This window comes from Myotis yumanensis, unplaced genomic scaffold (genome assembly GCF_028538775.1).
Source record: "Myotis yumanensis isolate MYYU_CA2020_CCGP unplaced genomic scaffold, mMyoYum1.0.hap1 SCAF_3, whole genome shotgun sequence".
Classification (NCBI taxonomy): Eukaryota; Metazoa; Chordata; class Mammalia; order Chiroptera; family Vespertilionidae; genus Myotis; species Myotis yumanensis.
Window position 1 is genome coordinate 178,546,379 of NW_027223754.1, and position 23,145 is coordinate 178,569,523.

The window sequence follows — 23,145 nt, forward strand, 5'->3', positions numbered from 1 at the left end:
AACTACTGCATCGATTAGACTTCCTTTGATTATAAGCAACAAAACCAACTCTGGCTAGCTTAAGAAGAAAAAGATATGGACTAGTTCACCAAATTTAAGTTCCAATCATCTCCCTTCTTTGTATGATTCTCAGGATTCTCATTCTTAGAGATTTTCTGATTCAACATATTTCCAACTCTTCTTCAAAGGGCAACGGGGACATTGACTGAAAGACCACCTAGAATTATGTTCACTGGGGAAAGATACTTCTTTCAAAGCAAAATGAGGGTGCTGTTACCAAAACCATAAATGAATGTTTGGGAGCAAAACTAAATAATGTCCATACACCCAAAGTATGGCTCCAACCCAATTTAAGTAAAATGGGAAAAATGGAGAGGAATTCTGTGCTTTCTTTTCTGAGACATCAGAGGTCAAATGGGTGAAATAACCGAGGAAACTAATACAGTAGGGCCTTGACTTACGAGTTTAATTCGTTCTGTGACGGAGCTCGTAACTCAAATTGCTCGTATGTCAAATCAAAAAGTGAATGAGTGAGACACGTGATGCTGGGCTGATGTTGTGGCGCTCACTGTGACGTTCGCTGCGCCAACTAGCGGTGGGGTATCTGAAGCTGGCTTGTAACCCGAATTTTAGCTCGCAACTCAAAGCATAAAATAGGCCGAGAGACGACTCATATCTCGAAAAACTTGTTAGTCGGGACACTCATAAGTCAAGGCCCCACTGTACTGGATAGTCTTAGTGTCCTCACTGTTGGAGGATGAAAGAGGTTAGTGGTTTGAAGTAAATGTTTTAATGTGTGGAATGATTTGAGGAATCGTTGTGCGTTTAAGGGTAGAAATAAACTGCTTTCGGGTTTTTTTCTGTCTGTCATCAACCAATTGCTACATGACTACCATGTCCTTTGCCAAACATCCTATAGCAGCGGTTCTCAACCTGTGGGTCGAGACCCCTTTGGCGGTCGAACGACCCTTTCACAGGGGTCCCCTAAGACCATCCTGCATATCAGATATTTACATTACGATTCATAACAGTAGCAACATTACAGTTATGAAGTAGCAATGAAAATAATTTTATGGTTGAATAATTACACGAGGAACTATATTTAAAGGGCCAGAAGATTGAGAACCACTGCTATCGTATTTTTTAAAAAATAGGTTAACCACCATAACACAAGAACAGCCAGAATTTTATTGGGGAGAAAGTCAGTAGTGTAACAGCAACTTCTGTATCTTTAGGAGGGTAACAAGTCTTCCACTTCCAAATTTAAGAAAGGCACAATAATCTCCCGTAGTTCCCACGTTCTGCGGCGCCCAAGCATTGTAGGGAGCACGCTTTCAAAGATAAACGTGGCATCAAAAAATAATATGTAACATGAAAGTACAGTGAAGGTGAGGGCATAAAATGTGATGAAAATCCTCAGTGCGCGTTTCCTACAAGGAAAGAAAACATGTGTTAAGAACATTCTGAAGAAAACCACACTGACGTGACTCCTGGCTCCTCCACCCAGGTAGCTCTATAACTTCGAGTAAATAACTGAACTTCTCTTGACCTCAGTTGACATCTGCAAAATAGTTGAGCACTCAAGTTCATTTTAGGACTGATACTGGAATCCTAACATTCCATAGTCATGAAACAATGAAACCGTCCATATTGTGGGGCTCTTTGCTCTGAAATGGTCTTCTCACAGATGATTGCCATCTTTACCTCATTTATGAGGTTTACATGATGCCTATTTGGGAGAAAATAAAGGCACGGGGCAGTTAGATTTTCCTCAGGACACAAAATACAATGTGGCAAATGGAACTCAGGCCTCTCTATCGCCATTTTTGTCCTGGCATCAGAATTACCCTTATAAAGTAATAGAAGCTTTTCCAAGTCTGAGGACTCCTCCTCCTGGGCTGTAACTATGATGTGGTTTATTTATTTGCTTTTCACTCCTTGCATTATTATTTACTAATTATAAATACAATACATGATTAGGGTAGAAGATCTGGAAAAGCCAGAAAAACACCAAGAAGAAAAGAAATGTCACAGATTAGCCAGTTTCATACATTTCAGAAGAGAAACTCTAGCGCGCAGTTCAAGCTAACTATGGGTCTATTTCGTGACCTCACTCAGTGGATTCTGTAAATCTGAGTCAAGTTTCTCGGCATTATCACCACTGGCTATCTCTTGGTAGTTCTACAAATAATTGCTTCACACGTTTATTAAAGAGAACAATTCCATGGCTTTTAGTTTATTCATAAGCTTGTTCAACCATCACTACTATGTAATTTCAGGGTGTTTTTATCACCCCAAAAAGAAGACCTGTACCCATGAACAGTTGCTTTCCATTTCCCATTACCCCCAGGCCTGCCAACCACTAATCTATGTTCTATTTATATGGTTTTTCCTATTTTGAACATTTCATATGAATAGCATCATATAGTGTGTGTCCTTTTGTGTCTGACTTCTTTCACTTAGCATAGCGTTTTCAAGGGTCATATGTTATAGTATATATCGTAGTTTATTCTCTTTTGTGGCTGAAAAATCCCACATTTTATTTACCTATTCATTGATTACTGAATATTTGTATTGTTTCTACTTGTTAACTATTATGAAAATGCTGCTGTGGACATTCATGTACAGGTGTTTTGTGAGCATATATATTCAGTTCTTTTGGGTGCATACCTAGGAGGGGGTCATACGGTAGCTCCATTTAACATTTTTAGGAACTGCCAAGTTGTTTCCAAAGTGACTGCACCATTTTACAATCCCACTAGTAATACCTAAGGGTTTTAAATTCTCCACATGCTTGTTATTGTCTGTCTCTTTAACTATACTTAACGTAGTGGTGTAGTAAAGAGGTGTCTTGCGATTTTTATTTGCATTTCCCAAATGACCAATGATGTTGAACGTCTTTTTATGTGTTTGTTGGCCATTTGTGTACCTTCTTTGAAGAAATGCCTATTCAACTCCTTTGTTCATTTAGAATATTGGGTTGTTTGTCTTTTTGTTTTTGGATTGTAAGAGTTCTTTATATATTCTGGATACTGGGATCCTTAATTTACAGGTTTCTGAAAAATATTGTTCTGACCATTTTTTCAGCTCTCTTGTTGACTTTATAGAGGAGGAAATTTGGGGGGTATTTATTCCACCATTTTCACTGACATTACTCCTCTCTTAACTAATTTTTGTTGAACATGATGAACATCTTTTAACAAAATGTTTTTATTGATTTCAGAGAGGAAGGGAGAGAGACAGAGAGATAGAAACATCAATGGTGAGAGAGAATCACCAATCAGCTGCCTCCTGCACACCCCACACTGAAGCCCGCAACCCGGGCATGTGCCCTGACTGGGAATTGAACCATGACCTCTTGGTTCTTAGGTCGATGCTCAACCATTGAACCACACTGGCTGGGCTCTACTTCTGATTCTTTATCCCCAACCACCAAACCAGAAGAATCTTCAGCTCCCTCTTTTGTGTGCACTGTACCTTGCATGTAATTCTGACATAGGGCTCACAGCATATTATTGCAATTAAATTATTTTAAATCTGTCTCCTGATACTCCATGGGCTACTAAAGGCAGAAATCTTGATCATTTGGGGACTTGAAATATAAAAGACGTTCATCATATATATTTTTAAAAAGTATATATGCTCAGGGTATATGTGAGTGTGTGGCACCTCTAGAAAGAAGTTCAAAGAGTCAGAATTTGCCATTATGTATGTCTCCAATACTGTACACGGGAGAGGCATCCTGTTCAGCAAGCAGAGGTTTTCCAATCTGCTTATCAGGTGTGCTTCTCTGGTGGAGGTGGCTGCATCACACTCTGCAGACACCATCCTTTAAGATTTTATACATATAGTTATCTAAAGCAATAAGAAATATATGTGTGTGTGTGTATTTAATGCAATTGACCTATATCTAAAAATTAAAATACTATGACTTTTAAAGAACAGAAATAATTTATAAAAGGAGATGAAACAACACTTAATTAACACTTGAAGCTTAATCTTACTATTGTTCATACACACGAGGGCCTGTCCAGCCCCCACAGCTCCTTTCTCTGACTCACCACAAGGTACTGCGAGGAGGGAAGTTCTGCTCTGGAGGGGTTGGGGGAGCCTGAAGAAGCAGACTCTCCATTTCTTCCCTACCCATGTCTTTAGGACTCCGAGAGTCTGTGTGCTCTTCTCTCATTGGGTACACCCCAAGTCTTTTATTCATCACAGTCATATCCTTGCAGAAGTTCTGGAAAGAAGAACAATCAACTATCATTTTTAAAAAAATGATTCTAGCTTGGCCAGTGTGACTCAGTGGTTGAGCATCAACCTATGAACCAGAAAGTCACTGTTTGATTCCGGTTAGGGCACATGCCTGGGTTGCGGGTCGATCCTCAGTGTGGACCAATAAATGATTCTCTCTCATCATTGATGTTTCTATCTCTCTTTCCCTCTCCCGTCCTCTCTGAAATCAATAAAAATATATTTTAAAAAATGATTCTAGGTATCTGCCTGTCTTATTGTAGATGATGCAGAGTGCTTTTCCCCCAGAACACCTCAGGGGCCCACATTGAATCACTTGAGGAGGTCATTGGCAGACATTCTCACCTATTAGAAAGAAACACTATCACAGAGTAAGTTAGCACCATGGGTATAAAATTAAACAAAACCCACATGTTGATCTTTGCTGGACTATTCATGTAGAAAGATAATTATCCTTGTACTGAATTTATCTATCCAATTTGTTCATCTATGTAGGACACATTTTTTTGGTGATTCCTACCAGGCACTGTTCTAGGATGCAATGGCTAACAAAATAGACAAGGAATGTGCATTGTATTGCATGGAGGCTTTTAAAAGCAAATTAGACAAAGAATTACATGCTAAACACATTTACACATTAGACCTTATAGATTAAGATACATGCCAAAGACAAAATAAACAAGGTGATGAGACAGAGTAGTTAAGTCTTGGTGGTGGGCATCTACTCTAGAAAGTGGGGTCATCAGGTACCTCTGAGCAGGTGACAGGTTGGTTCATTTATTCATTGTTTCATTCACCCATTCATTCACACTTACCTCACTGTATAAGATCTTGTGGGAGGAGTTCAATATTGAGTCATTTTTCTGGGTAAGGAAGATTAGGGAAGGTCTAAAAGAGATGACATGTGAGCTGAGCCTTGAAGAATGGGTAATATGTATACATAGAGGGTAAGCTCCTGATGGAGGAGACGTGGAAGCAGCCCAGGGGTGCGAGATGCTCTGTTGGCCCAAAGCAGAAGGCTAGGAGAGGAAGAGGACAGCAATAAGGGTAGAGAGAGATCAGTATGCGGTACATTCTCCACTTGTAGGGAAAGGATTGCCTCTGTACTTATATTTGATTCATTTTATCTTACCATTATTTGAACTCATGTAACAGTGAAATCTTACCTCTATTTTTGCAATGAGTTTCTCCTTTAATTCATGAGCTTCATTACAAGCATCAACCTGAAAAGACACCCATAATTTGGGGTAAAATAGAAATTATATTTATTCTACAATAAAGTCTGACTCATTTTGATGCTACTTAATTATAAAGTAGCTTTAACAAAAATTATTTTTACTCAGTAAAATCCTTGGTCCCTGGAGTAAATTCATAGCGTAATCATGATCAATTGCAGGAGGAATAACCAAAAGATTAATACAATTATTTTTAATGTTTTAGAAGTGTAAATTTATATTAACAACTGCTTAAAATAAATCATCTTTTTCTCTTATTGCTCTTCCCTTGCTCCTTAAAAACCATCCACCAGGCCACTAGTTAGAGAAGCATAGTGTAATTATGAGGGGAAAAAAAGAAAATTATATAAATTTTAAATATTTAAAAATTTATACTCTATACATGTTAAGTCCTCATTATGTTAGTGAATATTTGGGCCTTATGGTTTAGCAAAAGAACCATAAAATCTGTGTTTCCTCTTCCCGCCCATGTCTCCTAGAGGTTGCCAGGTAGAGGTAACACATGGCTCTGATTGGTTTCTAGCTTAAGATCAAGACACAAGCTGAAAGCAAACCATCACCTCCTAAGACATAAATGCCACTTGCACATACGTCAGGAGTAAAACATTTTAAAGGTTTTAATAATCACCCCATAATAGATTTGCAGCATGACTTGAAGAGCAGAGCTATAGCAGGAAGAATAGTATTTTGGGATTCAAGGAAGATGGGTTCTAGATAGAGGTGCCATTTCTAGAAATTTATTGACTTGGAGTGGTAAACACACCATACAATATGCAGATGATATATTGTAGAATTGTACACTTGAAACCTGTATAATTTTATTAACCAATGTCACCCCAATAAATTCAATTTTAAAATGTATGTATGTATGTATGTATTTATTTATTTATTTAAAAATAGAAATTGATTATTAAAGAAGCCCTTGTTGCCCAGAAATCAGCCCGAACCAATATGCTCAATTAATATTTGACAAAGGAGGCAAGAACATACAATGGAGTCAAGATAGTCTCTTCAATAAATGGTGTTGGGGAAATTGGACAGATACATGCAAGAAAATGAAACTAACCACCAACTTACACCATACACAAAAATAAACTCAAAATGGATAAAGGACGTAAATGTACGACGAGAAACCATAAAAATTCTAGAAGAATCCAAAGGCAACAAAATCTCAGACATAAGCCGAAGCAATTTCTTCACTGATATAGCTCCTAGGGCATTTGAAACTAAAGAGAAAATGAACAAATGGGACTACATCAAAATAAAAAGCTTCTGCACAACAAAAGAAACCATCAACAAAACAACAAGAAAGCCCACTGCGTGGGAAAACATATTGGCCAACGTCATATCTGATAAGGGCCTAATCTCCAAAATTTATAGGGAACTCATACAAAGAGTCAGAATTTGCCATTATGTGTGTGTGTGTGTGTATTTAATGCAATTGACCTATATCTAAAAATTAAAATACTATGACTTATCTTTTTTTGTTATCTTCTATAACAAAAAGAAGATAAACAATCCAATCAAAAAATGGGCAAAGGATCTAAATAGACACCTTTCAAAAGAGGACATTCAGAAAGCCAAGAGACATATGAAAACATGCTCAAAGTCACTAATCATCCGAGAGATGCAAATCAAAACAACAATGAGGTACCATCTCATTCCTGTCAGACTGGCCATCATCAACAAATGAACAAACGACAAGTGCTGCAGAGGATGTGGAGAAAAAGGAACACTCGTGCACTGTTGGTGGGAATGCAGACTGGTGCAGCCACTATGGAAGACAATATGGAGTTTCCTCAAAAAACTAAAAATGGAACTCCCATTTGACCCTGTGATCCCACTTCTAGGAATATATCCCAAGAAAACAGAAACACCAATCAGAAAGGATATATGCACCCATATGTTCATAGCAGCACAATTCACCATAGCTAAGATCTGGAAACAGCCTAAGTGCCCATCAGTAGATTAGAAAACTGTGGTACATCTACATGATGGAATACTATGCTGCTGTAAAAAAGAAGGAACTCTTATCATTTGCAACAGCATGGATGGAACTGGAGAGCATTATGTTAAGTGAAACAAGCCAGTCAATGAAGGAAAAATACCACATGATCTCACTCATTCATGGATAATAAAGACCATTATAAACTTATGAACAAAAATAGATACAGAGGCAGAACTGCCTCAAACAGACTGTCAAACTGCAGCGGGAAGGCCGGGGAGGGTTGGGGTGCAGGAGGGAGGAGGGTAAGAGATCAACCGAAGGACTTATACGCATGCATATAAGCATAACCAATGTACATAAGACACTCGGGGGTAGGGGAGGCCAGGGGATTGTCAAGGGCGGGGGAAAAAAGGAGACATATGTAATACCCTTTGTAATACTTTAAGCAATAAAAAATAAAGGAAGAAAGAAAGAAAGAAAGAAAGAAAGAAAGAAGCCCTTGCCAAGGCAAGCAAAGAACATGTCCTCGGGTGAGAATTAAAAAAATAATGTTCACCATGTTTATTGTTGAGTGAGTAGGATTATTTTTCATTTTTAATATCAAAAATTTCTATAATGTTTTACTTATTAAAGTAACCATGTATTAGTTTTGTTAAGAGAAAAATATATACATTTAAAATATAAATATTTTGGTATATTTAGATATATAAATACATGTACATGTATATATTAAAATAAATACATATATTCATATATATATTCAAAATATATACATATACATCAACATATACATATATTCAAAATATATACATATATTTAAAATATATACATACATATGAATATATACATATATTCATTTATGGGAGAGCAAGAACAAGACTAATTCTTTTCATCTGGAAATATGAGCAGATCACTTCATATTTCTGAGTCATGCTTTTCTCTTCTGAAAATGAGGGCATAGATTATACGACCCTAAGTTCCCTTCTAGGTTTAAAATTCTATCTTTCATCAAATTTTAGATTCCATCACTAATATTCTCTAAATCTGAGATTTCTTTGAAGAACTGTTTTTTTTCCTCAATTATAAAGCCATTTTTTATTATTACCTGGACAAATTTGTTATCCATTTCTCTTAGTTGCTTTTTAATTTCCACAATCTTCTCCTTTAAAACAAAGGGTATAAAACAAACGTTATAAAGAATGATTTATGAAATTGAGACAAAACAAATTATGATTTTCAGAAGAAAGCTAATTCATGATCAAAAGTTTGAGATTTAATAGAAGCCATTTTTTTCTTATTATTCTGGGGGCTGATATCCAAAATCAATATTAAATTAAATCAAGATATTATTGGCCATATCCTATGTAAGAGACTACTGAGCTAGGCACTGTGCTGATTGGATATCAGTAAGTATTTGCCCTCAAACAGCTATAGAGAATGTATAGTCTACACCCTTCTTTACCAAGTTTGTTCATTACCTACCCCTGAACTGTGGCATTTAATTATTTAGAAAATAGCTGTGATATAATCATCATATTTTACTTGGTGCCCTGGTTTGTTTACATAGAAAATATATTTACACAGTACTATCAAAGATAACTGAAATGGGAGTAAGTCTCAGAATGAAAGTCTAGATATTCTTATGGAGATTTCAGAAAATGTGTGGACTTGGGGACTCAACAGGAGACAACACCCCAAATCTGCCTCAAAGGTAGATTTAAACTATTCTTAGTTTAAAGGTCTTTTACATTTGGTGTGTGTGTGTGTGTGTGTGTGTGTGTGTGTGTGTGTTACCAAATTTCCCTTCTCCTCTTTTATGGCTTGCTGAGTTATACCATTTCTTCATGAGAAATAAATAAGCCAATTCATGTGATATTTAAAACTTCATTAACTTATTTCTCCTTTAATTTTCCCAAACTTGGTTTGCTGTTCCCATATCTGTTTCTAACAATGCTCACTTTTCCCTTCATTAGAGTAAACCTAGAACCATTCCGACTGACTTTGCATCTGTAACAATTATATTTAAAGTTTCTTACTCATTAAACCACTGCATTTGTTTTTATGCAGGCTTTCCCATCAACCATTAGACTTATTGAGGACAGAACCTGTGTCCATTTTTTAAAAGTCATGTTTATTGAGGTTATAATTTATATAGAGTAAAACTCACCTTTTTAAAAAGTGTGCAATTCTATGAATTTTGACCAATTCACAGTGTCATATAATCACCCCCATAACAAGGTCTGGAATATGTCCATCACACCCCAAATTTCCTGGGCCCTTTTGTCGATCTCCTACTCCTCTTACCCACTTGACTCTAGCAATCACTAATCTACTTTTTGTTCCTATTTTTGCCCTTTTCAGTGTTACACAAATGGAATCATGAATTATGGAATCTTCTGAGTCTGGCTTTTTTCACTTAGCATAATGCACTTGAGATCCATTCATGTGGCTGGATGAAGAGGAAGGCCATTCCTTTTTATTGCTTAGTACTATTCCATTTTACAACATGTGTTACAATTTATCCACATGTCACTTGGTGGATATTTGTGCTGTTTTTAATTTTTAAGTTTGAGTCTATATTTTTTAAGTGCATATACAGCTGTGTAACTCCAGAGAGAATCTTCATACATATCTGTGATGTCTTTCCCTTTCAAAGTATTCCCAAGCTCTTATTTGTGTTTCTTTTTAAATCTCACTTTCATTTATTTTTGTGCTTGTTTATCTTCCTCCTCATTCCTTTGATATTCATCCCTCCCTAGCCCTGACTCCTGCTGAAATCCACATTCCTGTAGTACAGCTGACTTTTGACGGAATTTTCTAAGGCAGAATAGTTCTTGACCTTTGTCCTCTTCCCTCTTTTCACAGTTTGCAATTTCCAAAACCCAAGGACAGTGAAAAACATTCTTGACTTTTCAACTAGCACAAAATGAGGTTGCTACCTTAAAACGTTGGACCGAGTCACGGTTAAAAGTAATTTTTTCCTTGGTAATAAATCTGTGCTAATCTGTAGATGGCTTTTCATATGTGAGGGTTTAAATTACATTACCTTCTTACAATAAAAGAGCTATTTCTCCTTTACTTCTTCCAAAATCCATTTAATTTAAACTCTTTGGCTGAAGCTAAAGCTGGGGCTGGCAATTTCAGTAAAAAAAAAAAAAAAAGGTGGGGGGGCGGGGAGAGCTAGACACAGACTTTTTCTTTTTTTAGAGACTTTTCTTCAAAGGCCTGAAGTTTAATAGAGCAGAAAAAGTTATCAGTCAGGGCTCTAAAGCCTAATTATTTTCCAGAGTTGATCACTACCTTTCTTGCAATATTTTATGAATCATTATAAAAGGGAAAATCAAACCTTTCTCTAAGAAACGTAAGGAGACAAAAACAACAGGAAAACTTAAGAGACAGCGAAAACCAACAGAGAACTCTTCATGAAGGAAGCAAAGACAGATGCAACTATATCTCGTACACTCTAAGAATGCAGTTCTTCACAAATACTTATTTCGTGTCTTCTCTGTACTGTTAGGTGGTGGGATACAAGGATGAAGAAGAATTTTCCCGTAAGGTACTCATCATTATCTTAAGATGGCATCAAGATATAAACTTATCTTATATGTCTGACTGATTTTCTAGATAGAATTTTTAAAATCTGGCCTTTTTCTTTCATCAGAGAACAGAAGTGTACCAGGCGAAAGGGGCTCAGAACTGACCACCAGATTGCATTCCTTCTCGTGACAGTAGATGGGTTTTAATTCTTGTTATGACCCTGTTAAATAATACAAGCGATGGCAGGGTCCCCACAGCCTCCCTGTTGTCCTTCCCAAGCCTCCAGCTTACCTTGATGTTTTCCCCCTTGTCAGGGTCACGGCCCTGGTGTAACTCCAGCTTTTCAATTTGGCCCTCCAAAGACATCACCTCACTTAACAAGCTGCAAACAGACCAGGAGATGGGCTAAGTCTGTGGATTAAGAAAAATCTCATAATCTTTTTTTGATCTTTTTAGAAGGATCAGTTTTAATCTTTAAAAAAAATTAAATCCAATTCCTATAACAGAAGACTCTTGGATAGTGCTTGTGTCGGAATGGGGAGACATAAATGCAATTCAAAAAAAGTAAAAAACAACAACACTCTAAATAATTTAGATAATAGCAAAGAAATGGAAGACCTGCCCAGCCAGTGTAGCTCAGTCAGTGGTTGAGTGTTGACCTATAAACCAAGAGATCATGGTTGATTCCTGGTTGCAGGCTTGATCCCCAGTAGGGGGTGTGCAGGAGGCAGCCGATCAATGATTCTCTCTCATCATTGATGTTTCTATCTCCCTCTCCCTTCCTCTCTGAAATCAATAAAAATATATTTTTTAAAAAACTCTCCAATTAGAAAATGAACAAAAGACACGCACAGAAATTTCACCAAAAAAATGTATAGATGGCAAAAAACACATGAAAGGATTTTTAACACCATTAGTCATGAAAGATTTGCAAATTTAAAACTACAGTGCGATATCACTACACGTGTAACTTATCAGATAGCTAAGATGGAAAATAGTAATAACACCATATGGATGTGGAGAATTTGGATCACTCATACATTGGTGGTGGGAGGGAATGTAAAATGGTATGGACAATCTGGAAAATAGTTCGGCAGTTTCTGTCAAAATTAAACTAAAAACAGACTTACCCTATGACCCAGTGATTTCACTCTGGGACAATTGAGAAATTAAGATTTATTTTCATACAGGAAGTTGTACATGAATGTTTAAAGTAGCTTTTTTCATAATAGCCCAAACTAGAAATTGTGCAATTGACTTTTGGTGGGTGAATGATTAAACAAACTCTCTCTCTCTCTCTCTCTCTCTCTCTCTCTATATATATATATATATATATATATCCATACCACAGACTACTATTCAGTAATGGAAAGGAAGGAACTGTTGATATATGCAACAACTTGAGTGAACCTCAAAGAAATTGTGCCAAATGAAAAAACTAATCTCAAAGGGACACATATTGCATGATTTGATTTATGTAATGTTCATGAAATAATATAATTATAGAAAACAGATTTGTTGTTGCCAGGAATTGGGAGAATGAATGGCTGTGGCTATAAAGAGGTAGCATAAAGGAGTTAAAAATCTTACCACAATGAAATATCCAGGAAATATGACTTCCTGGTGAATTCAACTAAACATATAAGGAATAAACTGTGCAAGTTCCACACAAACAGGTAGGAAAACATCCAAGTTTTTCCTATGAGTCAAGTATTCTTCTACTAACACTACACATTACAAGAAAATAAAAGCATGGACCAGTATCACCCATTAACATACTTCTAAAAATTTCACTTTAGTGAAGTGAATCCAACAATATATAAAAAGGATAACATATTATGACCAAATGAGCTTTATTCTGTGAATTCAAGGCTGATTCAGCATTCAAAAATTAGTCATTATAACACACCATGTCAAGAGACTATAAACAAATACAAAATGATCATTCATAGAATTGAAAAAAATCAGATTATTCTGATGTTAAAAAAATCTCAGCAAATTAGGAATATAAGAAATTTTCTCAATTTGAGAAAGGGCATCTTTAAAAAAAGCATCTAGCCCTGACTGGTTGGGCTCAGTGGATAGAGCGTCGGCCTGTGGACTGAAAGGTCCCAGGTTTGATTCTCATCAAGGGCATGTACCTTGGTTGCGGGCACATCCCCAGTGGGGAGTGTGTGGGAGGCAGCTGATTGATGTTTCTCTCTCATCGATGTTTCTAATTCTCTATCCCTCTCCCTTCCTCTCTGTAAAAAATCAATAAAATATATATTTTTAAAAAGCATCTAACATCAACAAAACAAGGTAAGTATGTCCACTAGCTGCTATCTCTCCACTTATTAAACATTGTACTAGAGAGGTTCTAGCCAATACAACCAGGCAACAAAAAGAAGTAAAAGGCACATGGGTTGGAAAGGAAGATATAAAGCTGTCTCTATTTGCTCATGATATGGTTATCTATGTGGAAAATCCCAAATAACCTACAAAAACTACTGGAGATAATAAATGAGTTTATTAAAGTCACAAGACAGGTTAATGCACAAAAATCAACTCTATATAACAACAATTAACTATTAGGAGTTGAAAATTTTAAAGTACCATTTACAGTAGTACCAAAAGCATGAATACATAGGCATAAACCTAAAGAAATAAAAAATATTTCATATTTCTACAATGAACACTATGCAACACTGTTAGAAGGAATCAAAGACCTAAATAAATATAGTGATATACTCTGTTCATTAAGTGAAGGAGTCAATATGATAAAATGTTAATTCTTCCAAAATTTATTAATGGTAGTTTCAAAAAAAATCACAACAAAGTTGACAAGCTGATTCTAAAATCTACATGGAAAAGCAAAAATATATATATTTTTAAAATTGAATAGTCAAAAATCTGTGTGTCTTTATTGCCAAAAATATACTAAATGTGCTTCAATTAGTGAATGGATAAACTGTGATATATTTGCATAATGGAATACTATCCAGCAACAAAAAGAAACAAACTGCTGATACATGCAACAAAATAGGTGAATCTCAAATGTATTAGACTAAGTGAAAGAAGATAAACTCAAAAGGTTGCATACAGTACAATTTCATTTATGTGACAGACTGGGAAAGGCAAAACTGTAGGGACTGAGAGCAGATCAGTGTTGACCAGCAGCTTAGCCAGGGGAGAGTGGTTAACCCAAAAGGCATGAGATTTGATGAGCGGTGAAAGTGTTCTATGTCACTGTGGTGGCTGTATAACTGTATGCATTTTTCAAAACTTGCAATAAAAACATAATTTTGCTCTGGCCAGTGTGGCTCGGTTGGTTGGGTGTTGTCCCATGCACCAAAAGATTACCAGTTCCATTCCCAGGTCAGGTCACATGACCAGGTTTCAGGCTTGATCGCTGGTAGGGGGTATGCAGGAGGCAGCGGAGAGGTGTTTCTCTCTTTCTCTCTATATAAAATTAAAATATTTTTTAAAAACATAATTTTACTTTATATAAATTATGCTTTAATTTTTAAAGTAATTAAAATTAATGTATAGGATTTGAATAAAAACCACAAACTCTTTTAAAAAGAAAATATTAGTGTTTTGGAAGAAAAAGAGCTATTTGGGGTAGGATTGTCAGAAGAAGGCTGCTAGGAAGAGATATTTAAATGAAAGGCATGGTAATGCTTAACTCCTTGGGAAGATATTTAACTGAAAGGCGAGAAAATGTCTACAGGAAGAGTAGCCCTGCAGTGGGAAAGCATTTAGAATGTGGTAGGATGGTTCAGAAGGCCAGAGAAATTTATTTCTATGAATAACTTGCATTTATTGTTTATTGTGTATCAAACACTGTGTTAAATTCTTTACCTACAGTAGTTTATTTAATTCCCACAAGAAACCAATGAAATGGCTGTCATCAGTCCCTTTTTTATAGACAATAGAAGTCAAGAGTCAGAAAAGGCTAATTAACTTATCCAAGAAATGCCAATGTCAGGATTCAAACCTGGGTTCTTCTAACTCCAAAGTCCATTCTCTCTATACCAGTGATTAGATAGATAACAATTTTATTTTTTCTGTTTCATCTTAAAACTTTGCACTTAAATTCATATATGCATTAAACAAATACAATTTAATATTTTTTCATGCTGAACTGATGGGATTCTTTTAGATAGTACTGGATAAAACTCAAGGATAGTTGGGGACCTGTAAACCCCCCTTTGATACCTATTAGCATGACTTCTGGAATACACTGATGGGTCTACAATTGAAAGAACCTATAAGGGAAGTCATTCCTTAAGAGAAGATGCAGATAACTTTGGTATAGGCTTTGAGATTTTGTGATATTAATTTTGGTATTTTTAGAAAAAGCAATACATTTTAATTTTTTATATGTTCACTGTTTTATTTTTTATTAAACTTATTGGGGTGACATCCTATATAATAAAAGCATAGTATGCTAAGTGTCCAACCAGTCAACTGTTCAGTTGACCATTCAACCAGTCGCTATGATGCACACTGACCACCAGGGGACAGACACTCCAACTGGTAGGTTAGCTTGCTGCTGGGGTCCAGCCGATCGGAACTGGGCAAGAGGGCCAGACATGCTCTGGAGCCCTCCCACAGTCCCTCCCTGGCCAGCCAGCCCCCATTGTCCCGATCAGGACTGGGCGAGACAGCCCCAATCAGCCCCAGATCACCAGCCAAGCTGAGGGACCCCATCTGTGCATGAATTCATGCACTGGGCCTCTAGTTGGTTAATAAAATTATAGGTTTCAGGTGTACAATTCTATAATAAGTCATCTGTATATTTTATTGTGCATTCACCACCCTAAGTCAAGTCTCCTTCCATCACCATTTATCCTCTTTTTGCCCTCTTCTACCTCCCCTCAGCCCAATTTTCTCTGATAATCACCATACTATTGTCTGTATCTATGACAATAGTATGGGGGATTTTTTTTTGCAATTTTTTAATCCTTACCCAAGGAGGATTAAAGATAGATAGATAGATAGATAGATAGATAGATAGATAGATAGATAGAGATAGATAGAGAGAGAGAAAGAGAAAGAGAGAGAGAGAGATGAGAGAGAAAGGTCAATCAGTTGCCTTCTGTACATGACTTCACCAGGGGTCAGATCAAAACCTTTTGGTGTACAGGATGATGCTCCAACAAACTGAACTTTCTGGCCAGGGAGTTTTCTTTTCTTTCTTTCTTTCTTTTTTTTTTTTTTTTTTTTCATAATCCCTTCACCTTTTTCACCCAGCCCACCTCCCCTCTGACAACTGTCAGTCTGTTCTCTGTATCTGTGACTCTGTTTTGATTTTGTTCCCCAATTTGTTTTATTCATTAGATTCCACATATAAGTGAAATATAGTACTTGTCTTCCTTTGACTGGTTTATTTCACTTAGTTTAATACTGGTACTCTCCAGGTTCATCCATGCTGTTGCAAAAGGTAAGATTTCTTTTCTACAGCTAAGGAGTATTCCATTGTGTAAATGTGCCACAGCTTTTTTATCCACTCGTCTACTGATGGGCACCTGGGCTGCTTCCAAATCTTGGCTATTGTAAATAATGCTGCAATGAACATAGGGGTGCATATATTCTTTTGAATTAGTGTTTCGGGTTTCTTTGGATATATTCCCAGAAGTGGAATCGCTGGATCCTATGGCAGTTTAATTTTTAATTTTTTGAGGTAACTCCATACTGCTTTCCCCAGTAGCTGCACCAGTCTGCATTCCCACCAATTGTACATGAGGGTTCCTTTTTCTCCACATCCTCCCCAACTGTTGTTGTTTGTTGATTTATTGATGATAGCCATTCTGACAGGTGTGACATTAACTTCTAACATAAGACTTTATACTTCTCATCCTAGAGACTTTCCTAAGAACTTTACCACCTTAAGCCCCAAGTTTCTAAAATTTCTGAAGCTATGAAAATTTTAATCATTTTCTGACCAACCTCAGCACTCTACAATTACCTCTTCACTGTGCTTTCTGATATGGTTACTTTTTGTATAATACTGTTAATTTTCTTCATCCAGCCCATGTGATCATCTCCGAGTTCTTTCACTTGTAGACCCATCTGTGTATTCCAGTGGTTTAGCTGGAAAAATATGTTCTCCTGGCTCCTGAAAAAATATGATTATAATCAGTTTTAAGGTAAAAACAATGGGAAACATCTCACATGGTCCAAACCCTCTTCTTTTAAAGGGTAAGTTGGTTTGCTTATTCATTTTCTGTCACCAAAATAGGCCCCAGAGGCAGTTAGGCCTCAAGAAAGAAGTTTGGGAATGTATTTGATACCCATTATAACAGATCTTTTCAAGAATGGAGAAAATAAAGCCTATTTTTATATTTAGTAAAAACAATCGATATCTTTTTAATTCCCCTGTATAGAGTGAATGTTAAGTATTGATTTCAGGATAGTGGTGGCAGCTCAGCAGGATGGAGAGGTATACAATAGGGGAAGGGTCTACAAAGGCCTAACAATATATTTTAATGATAATTAGAATACTTTCCATATCTAGAAAATTATCTGAGAGTGATATGGCTCTACCTATATCCTTAGAAATGTCTTTATTCTGCATTCTTGCTGAACGTGTAGGTAGTTACTTGGGCACATGAGTGCTTCATGGTTTAATTCAAGTATGTATTTTAAATCTCCAAAGCTTTCCCTAACTTCTCTGCTAAATTTCATTTTCCCCTCCACAAAACATATTACATGTTTCCTTTTGCTTATGTCGAAGCTTACAGTTTAGGGATGTTCTCCGAAAACTGCAAAGATGAGGAGAGTTGAGGGTCCTCACATTGAGCATCATGTGTTTCTTGCTCATCCTGTTTACTCTGCAGATCCTGGTCACGCTCAGCCTCCAGCTCCAACATATCCTGATAGTGATCATGAAAGTAGCAAAACAGAAAAGAAGGGTTATCACAACAGGTGGTGGTCCCTCGCCTACCCAGGCCCCTTCTCTGGGGGCAAGCACATACTAGTAGCCTTCTCTGAGGCCGGAGCCTTCTAATGCATTTGTAAGACATGCTCTCCTGCTCCGTTGACAGAGGAAGGCTGGGGCAGGGACATGTAGAACCTCGGCGTCCACATAGACAGCTCTTTTCAGTGCTGATGAGTAATAGAATTCCATTTTTCCACGGACTCTAGCACTGCACTCAAATAAGAGGACTGGTCTCTTAAAAAAAAAGTCAGTGTCAAGGAAAAGAAAAAGGGGGTGGGACTGTTCTATATTAAGAGAGTCTAAAGAGGTATAACAACCAAATGCATTGCATAGATCTTGTTTGGATACTGGTTTTAAAAAAAAATACAGCCACAAAAGACATTTGGATGTTAATTAGAGAATTGGAATATTTAGAGAATTGAGACTATTAGATTACTGTGTAGAATTATTGCTAATTTTTCTAAGTGATAATGACATTTTGCTTGTATAGAAGAAAGTGTTTTTAGTGATGCTATCTGAAATAAACAGAGATGAAGTGTCATGCTTTGACCTACTTTTAAATGGCTCAAAATATTCCATCTATTTACATATATAAAGATAAAGCAAATGTGACAAATGGCAACAATTTTAAAATATAAGCATGAGAATATGAGAAATCAATATATATATTTTAAGTTTTTAAAAATTATTGATTAACTATAGAGAGAGAGATAGGGAGGAAAAGAGAGAGAAAGAGAAAACCACCAATTTTTGTCCCACTTATTTATGTACTCATTGGTTGCCTCTTGTATGTGCCCTGACCAGATATCGAACCCACAACCTGGTGTATTGGGACCACACTCTACCTGGCCAGGGCTAAGTTAATTTTTTGTTTGTTTTTGTTTATAATAAAGAGTTTAGAGGGAAAAACCTACTCTGTCAGTTTGACCTACAAAATTTATTTCTTTGTTTCTTTATTCTTTGCCTTGTTCTAGAAAAACATCTAAGGCATTTTCTGGTCTTTCAAGTCTGTGCACGCACACAACTGACAATGATTTCTCTCTGAACATTTCTTATCTTTAGTGACTGCACTGTAACATGTTTCTCCTTCCCTTTGAAAAGGATTGGTCTGAAATTCTTGTGCTTCAGCAAAACTATTTTCAGACTGAAAGGAGAAAAGGTTAGAGCGGAGATCAATCTTTTATTGAAATCTTTGTATAAATTACTGGCCAAATCAGTAGAATAACTAGCATTCACATAACTCTTTACAAATTTCTTTCGTGTGTGTTATTTCTTTTAATTCTCATGATGGACTTTAGGTGGATAAAGGAAGGTATTGAAATCCCCTCGCCTGTTCACATTTAGTGATTTGCCCAAGGTCATATGGTGTAGTGGGCTAAGCAGTCACCTCAAAAAGTTATGTCTACGGTCTTAAGACCCTGTCATGTGACCTTATTTGGTAAAAGAGTCTTTGCAAATGTAAGTTAAGGATCTTGGGATGAGATCCTTTTTAATTACGTGGGTGGGCTCTAAATTCAATGATGAGTGTCCTAATGAGCGACAGAAGAGAGAACGCAAACACAACGGAGACGATCACGTGAAAACAGGCATCCACAAGCCAAGGAGTGCCTGGGGCCACCCAACACTGGGAAAGTCAGGGAAGAGTTCTCCCCTAGAGCCTTCCCAGGGGGTGTGGCTCTGCAACCCCTTGGTTTCAGAATTCTGGCCTCCAGAACTCTGAGAGAATACTTTTTTAAAAAAATATGTTTTATTGATTTTTTACAGAGGGGAAGGGAGAGGGATAGAGAGTTAGAAACATCGATGAGAGAGAAACATCGACCAGCTGCCTCCTGCACACCCCCTGCAACCAAGGTACATGCCCTTGACCAGAATCGAACCCGGGACCCTTCAATCCTCAGGCCGATGCTCTATCCACTGAGCCAAACTGGTTAGGGTGAGAGAATACTTTTATAATACATTGCTTATTGTGGTCATTTGTTACAGCAAACATGGGAAAACAATACATATGGCTAGTAAGTGTATGGACCAGAACTTGAATTTGTTTTTCTGATTCCAAGACCATGGCTCTTCTCATCATATCCAGGCCTTGAGTTCAGATTAAAAAATATCTAGTTCCTATCACTGTCACTTTCACAACCCACTGGCACCACATCAGTGATACGATGATCATTATCACATTTATAGATGAAGAAACCATGGCTAGATTTCCCAAGCATTGTATGACTCAACTATATTTAACTACCTCTTCGTGGAAAAAAAGGCATCTACAATTTCAATTTCTTCCTATCAAATCTTTTTTTTTTTAAATCCTCACCTGAGTATAAATTTTTATTGATTTAGGGAGAGAAAGAGAGAGGAAGAGAACAATCATTTGGGTTGCCTCCTGTATGTGCCCCAACCTGGGATTGAACCCACAACCTAGGTACTTGCCTTGACTGGGAATCAAACCTGCCACCGTTTGGATGCTCCAACCAAATGAGCCACCCGGCCAGGCCCACTAATCCGTTTGATTAGATAGCCAAAAGCAGCAGATACACTGAGATGTAGAGAAAGATTGGGAATTGGAGGATCTTCATTCTAAGCCTTGTTTTACTGCCGTGGATGCTGAACCATCCACCTAACCCCCTAAAGCTGTTTTCTGTTCTAGAATAAGAAAATTGGACGGGATCATGTCTAGAGTTCTATGTCCGATAATCTATGACGATATTTCTTGCTTTTAGTAATCAATCCACTGGAATGGTTAATGTACCACAAAAGGGTCAAAGGGCAGAAAATACAAAGAAAAGATATTTTTAAATCTGCAGGATTGAACACATAAAGAATTGTGTGTATATGTTTTAATAACAAACTAAAAGTGTGCTTGTATGAGATACATGTCCCAGGGCACTATTTTCTATTTATGGGCAGCTCTTTGAAGAGCTTCTATGTCTCCATTTGGATGTGCCATCGGCACCTCAGTTTCAGCAAGCAAAAAACTGAACTCATCATATTCCCCTCTACCTTGTCCAGGTTCCCCATCCTCTCATATGGGCTCCTTATCCATCCAGATGCCTCTGCCAGATGCTGGAAGAGGTCCTTGCATTTTCCTGGCAGACATCCCTTTTTCTCTTTATTATCCATGTCATACCCACTTGGTGTCCAAGCCCAAGAACACCTGTCTTTAAGCTGTGTCCTTTCCCCCATCTTCATAGCATCCTGCTGCCGGTCAGTGCCTTCCTTCAGTCCTCATCTGTTCTTGACTCCTAGCAGTGTCCTGGCTTCCAGCCTGCATCCTGCATTATCTCCACATCTTAGTGTCCTGCCTACCTACTTGCCCATCATACCTTTCCTTTCCCAGAACCCTTCCTCTCTCAGAACACAATTTCTTTCTGGCCCCTCTGTCTTTGCATGTGTAGTCCCATCTTTTTGAAATGTTTTCCCCATCCAGTTTATCCTTCAAAACTCGGTTGTCATATTCCTGGCCATCTCCCTGTACGGCCCCTGCCATGACTTTGTAGCACATCCGAGACTCCTCACATGGATCTGTCGCACATGACTGTTATTTCCTTGTTTGAGCCCTTCCTAGTATGAGTGCTCACTGAGGGGAAAGAGGTTCTATCTATGTCTCCCACACTTCACAGTGCCCAGCACATAATGGATGCTCAATAAGCAGTTTTAGAATAAACAGACTCCAGAAGTAGGCAAATACATTTTGCTTGTGAGAGATGCAGACAAAAGCAGGAAATAGGAAAGTCTGGTCACTCACCTGGCATCCAAAGTCAACACTGTGTAGAACAGTGGGAGGGATCAGGAATGTGAAACCAGAGCAAAATAGTATTCATTTCTAAATATTGGGGGGGGGGGGGTGTACTTTGATGGTTAGATAGGGCAGCTTTGGCAGTTTGACTAAAGTCGATTTTATTAATTAAACCAACAATTGTGTGTGTGTGTGTGTGTGTGTTTTAACTTCTATTAACTCTGTGCATTTTCTGAACCTGTCCTTTAAATCTTATGATCTTCCCTTATAAAAACAAAAAAGTGTCAGTTTATGCCAAGTATAGACCTGGTTTGCTTTCAGAGAATAAGAGAAAAAATGTTTCTTTCTCAAGTAGTCATAGATTTGTCCTATTATCAGCAGAGAGGCTAATTTATAAATATAAAGTGTTAATTATGTAACTGCATGTGATTTATTTATATAATTGTAGATTTTTCCATGTAAATAAATTAATAGGAAGAATACAATCATAACAATTTAAACACGTTTTGCTAAACCTTGTGCCCTGACTTAAAATTTGTAAGGAATAGCCTGAGAGTGTGGACTATTCGATAAACTCGTACACAGGGAATAACGTTATTCTCTAATTAGACTTATTCTGTCCTGGGTCAACAAGGGATGGTGTCACAGTTCACTGACTAACAGCACTCAGGAGAGCACGTGAAGGCAGGAGAGATGTGGTGGCAAAGCGGGTCTAATGGTAGCAGCCTTTTCCTGGAATCCAGGCACGAGACCCCCGCAAAGAATCAGATGAAACTATTGGTAAAGTGGTCGCTTCAATTCATGTTTCCCAAGATCATAGACAGCCCCCCCCCCCAACACACACACCTCAATTTCCCTATAGCCAATATGCCTGGGGAATCTATGGAAATATTGTTCAACAATAATAGAGGGGGCCTCGGCCTTTGCTTTGATCTAAATGGTAGTGAAAGCATAACCTCTTTCCAGGACAAGCTCAGGCTTTGTCTTAATTCCCCCCACTCCTTGTCAGCTGGGTGACTGAATTTCAAAGACTGAGCAGGGTTTAGACTGAATTAAGAGTAACTAGATATTTCTGACGCCTTCTGTTGGAAGACAACCTGTGAGCAGGGGGGATTTTACATGTGGTAATCCGCACGAAGGTGAAAAATGTCACAAATCCCAGGGACAAGAGTAACAAGTGCTGCACAGTTTTCTGCAGACGGCTAGCACGCCTCCGCAGCGCTCACAGCAGCCCTCAGAGGAGACAAAGCCTCCCTCCTGGTTGCAAGCTCTGGAGGTCTTGCACCGATGTACCACAAGGAAACCCTCGGAGACTGCCTTTCCACTTGGAGATAAGAAGTTCCTCTCTTCCCCACCGTGACATTGAAGTCTCTCCCTTACCCGTTTTTTAGTGGCTGCCTCTTGAAGGGAGTCAATTTGAGGATTTTCAAAGAAAATGTTGTCCTCATCATCTGATCTGTCCAAGATGTGATCCATTTCGGTAAATTTCCTTAGCAAACTGCAAGGCACACAA

At 37.6% G+C, this 23,145-nt stretch overlaps 1 protein-coding gene across 1 annotated transcript; it reads right to left on the minus strand.

The window, feature by feature from the left end:
• Positions 1–1,231: 1,231 nt before the first annotated feature.
• Positions 1,232–17,828, minus strand: SMCO2 (single-pass membrane protein with coiled-coil domains 2). Its single transcript, XM_070407818.1, has 5 exons — positions 17,698–17,828; positions 11,263–11,353; positions 5,418–5,474; positions 4,062–4,237; positions 1,232–1,430 (listed from the first exon to the last, which is right to left on the minus strand). Exons 1-5 carry the CDS (start codon positions 17,826–17,828, stop codon positions 1,232–1,234), a joined length of 654 nt encoding a protein of 217 aa, XP_070263919.1.
• Positions 17,829–23,145: the final 5,317 nt, after the last annotated feature.

Excerpts from the sequence above, each read along its gene's own strand:
- SMCO2 (XM_070407818.1), bottom strand. The coding sequence starts at position 17,828 with ATGTTGGAGCTGGAGGCTGAGCGTGACCAGGATCTGCAGAGTAAACAG. Across the intron at positions 5,475-11,262 it reads ACAAGGGGGAAAACATCAAG|GTTGATGCTTGTAATGAAGC; the intron begins GTAAGCTGGAGG and ends GTGTCTTTTCAG. Across the intron at positions 4,238-5,417 it reads AACTCATTGCAAAAATAGAG|AACTTCTGCAAGGATATGAC; the intron begins GTAAGATTTCAC and ends TCTTCTTTCCAG.